The sequence below is a fragment of the Rhinopithecus bieti genome, unplaced genomic scaffold (assembly GCF_001698545.2).
Source record: "Rhinopithecus bieti isolate Rb0 unplaced genomic scaffold, ASM169854v2 scaffold_10264, whole genome shotgun sequence".
NCBI lineage: Eukaryota > Metazoa > Chordata > Mammalia > Primates > Cercopithecidae > Rhinopithecus > Rhinopithecus bieti.
In genome coordinates, this window is record NW_016806418.1 from 531343 (window position 1) to 534018 (window position 2676).

The 2676-nt window shown below is 59.0% G+C and overlaps 1 protein-coding gene across 1 annotated transcript in view; it reads left to right on the forward strand.

Moving 5' to 3' along the window:
- LOC108532416 (kallikrein-1) overlaps positions 1–2676 on the forward strand; it is a 4781-nt gene continuing 2105 nt past the window's right edge. Inside the window, exons 1-2 of the mRNA XM_017876482.1 lie at positions 1–111; positions 1932–2082. Of these exons, the coding sequence (XP_017731971.1) occupies positions 66–111; positions 1932–2082 (197 nt within the window). The 5' untranslated portion in view covers positions 1–65. The remainder of the gene's footprint in view (positions 112–1931; positions 2083–2676) is intronic.

Below are 2676 nucleotides of genomic sequence, written 5' to 3' on the forward strand. Positions count from 1 at the left end.
TAAAAGGCTCCCCAGGGAGGTTCCCCAGCTCCTCCACCTGCCGGCCCCTGGACACCTCTGTCACCATGTGGTTCCTGGTTCTGTGCCTCGCCCTGTCCCTGGGGGGGACTGGTGAGACAGTGGGGGGATGTGGGAGGGGGAACGGGCCCTGACTCTCTTGCTGCCCTCACCCCGCCAATAAGCCCTTCCCCTCCAACACCCCAGCCTCGTCCCTCCGGCCCACAGTCTATCCTGGTCCGGGGTGCCCGAGCTCTTATCTATCTTGCATGGCCCCACCCTAAACTTCCACCCCAGCTCCTCCATGTTGTCACAGTCCTCACTCCCACACCAGATCCCTGCTCCTCCCAGGAAGCCTCAGTACTTTCTTCTTTTCCCTAGCCAACGCCCTGTCCCACCGCTTACCAAAGGGGCAGATTCTGGGCCATCTCTGTCTCTCTCTGGAGGACCCCAACTCTCCCATGGGCTTCCCCAACCCCACAGGACCCTGAACATCCCCTCCTGCCCCCTAGGTTCCCTGCGGCCACCTATTTGACTCCTGAGTCTACAAATCCCACCACACTCCAGTGACTTTTTCCATCCAGCTATCCACTCTCAACTGTGTCTTCCAGACCCTGACATCTGGTCTCCCCAATCTTTCCAGGGTCCCCCAAATTTCACCAGACAACCCTGCTTCCCAAACTGGCATGTGGGATCCCCCATCTGGTATGGGGGGTCTGCAACTGTCCCTTCCCACCCAGCACCCCCAGCTCTCCCAGGAAAACACACACACCCTCCCACCACATGCTCCTTTCCTTGGGAAACTTCCATCCCGCCCCAGTCCCCAGCCCTTCTCCACCTGAATTGTTCCTGCACAGCTCTGGTTTTCTGGAACCCCACCCCAAGGATCCTGAATGCCTTCTCAGCCAGCCCTTCCACCCTGGCCTCCCCCAAGTCCACCAGTATGTGATTCTACAACCTCACATCGAGCGGGTCCTGCATTGCATTCCCACACCTGCTTGGTGCCTGTTTTGACCACTTCTCCAATCCTCTTCCTGGGATTGAGGGCCCCACATTCCTCCAGTACCCTCAGACCATGAACCCCATCCCCTTGAGAAACAAAGATCCATCCTTCACCCTGTCCGAGAAGGACAGCCACTCACGCCTCCCTCCTCCTGAGCCCCGTCCCCGTCCTGACCCCAACTCTGTTCTCAGGGCCCCAACCTCCCCTCAGATTGCCATTCCCAGTTCACAGGAAGGACCCCAAAACCTCTCGGAAGCCCACCCCTACCCTTAACCATAGCCCTTTATTTTACCCTTTAACCAGGAAGCCCTGAAATCTAACTGTCCCAGCCAAGCTGGCCCCTTCCAACCCCAATGTAGGGACCCCAAGTCACCCCCAAACTCCTCAGTCCAGATGCTCTTCTTGACCTCTCAGACCCGGTTCACTAAAGCTGCATCCTCTCCTGAACCCCCAAAGCCCAACCCAGATCCTGTTTCCCTAGCCTGGGAGCCCCTTAGCCCTCCAGATTCTTCCTTAGTGAGCCTCTGATCCTGTCTCACCCTTGGCGCCTTGATCCCTGGTTTCCAGAATCCCTTTCCACTCTCCTAACCCACCACCTCCCATTCCCCAGCCCCAGACCCCAAATGACCTGACACCCAGATGCAGTGTCTGCTCCAGACACTGTCTCATGTCTCCTACCCTGATCCCTGGAGGCTGCTCTACTGTCAGAGCATGAAATCTCCCCACCAGGTCCAGCCAGCACTCCAAAAGCCCAGGGAACAGTCCAGAGTCCCAGCCCTTCCCAACACCCCTTGCCCATGTCCCCAGACCTCCAGCCTTGGTCCTCTACCCGCAATGTCCCTTCAGACCCACAGCCCAGCTCCCTCTGCTAGCCTTGTCCCTGGCCTCTCCTGCCAACCCTGCCCTCCCTGACCCAGCACCGCCTCTGCAGGTGCTGCGCCCCCGATTCAGTCCCGGATTGTGGGAGGCTGGGAGTGTTCCCAGCCCTGGCAGGCGGCTCTGTACCATTTCAGCACTTTCCAGTGTGGGGGCATCCTGGTGAATCCCCAGTGGGTGCTCACAGCTGCCCATTGCATCAGCGAGTGAGTAGGGGCCTGGGGCCTGGGAGGAGGGCATCTCTGCTGCCACAGGATTGAGAGGCCAGTGGCATTCCCCTTGGATAACCTCAAGCAAAACTGGGGGGCTGAGGCAGAGAGGAAGGCTCTGGCGCAGGTCGCATGGCAGGGCAGAGCTGGGCTGGACACCCCTCCCCAAGGCTCCCCGGGTCTCTTGGGATCTGGTTCTGCTTGTGCCTCTGTGTGACTGTGTTTTGGTCTCTATCTTTCTATCTCTTCCCTGTCTCCTTGTATCTGCATCTCCCTGTCTCTGTCTGTCTCTGGGTCTCTCTGTGGCATCTCTGTCACTGTGTCTCACCCTCCATCTCTCTACCCATCTCTCTCTCTCTGAGTCTCTACTTCACCCTCCCCCATCCCTACTAAAAACACACCCAGATGGGCCTAAGGGAGGCCCCAGAGTAAAGGAAGGGCTTTATGCCCAACGTGTGTGCTTGGGAGGGGGTGCCTCTCCCTCTGCCCAGCCCCCCACAGGATATCCCTCCACTCTGGAGAGACACAGGGAAGGGCTGGTTTCAGCGGGAGATGGGTGGGGCAACTGAGGGAGGAGGAAGGAGGCGGGGG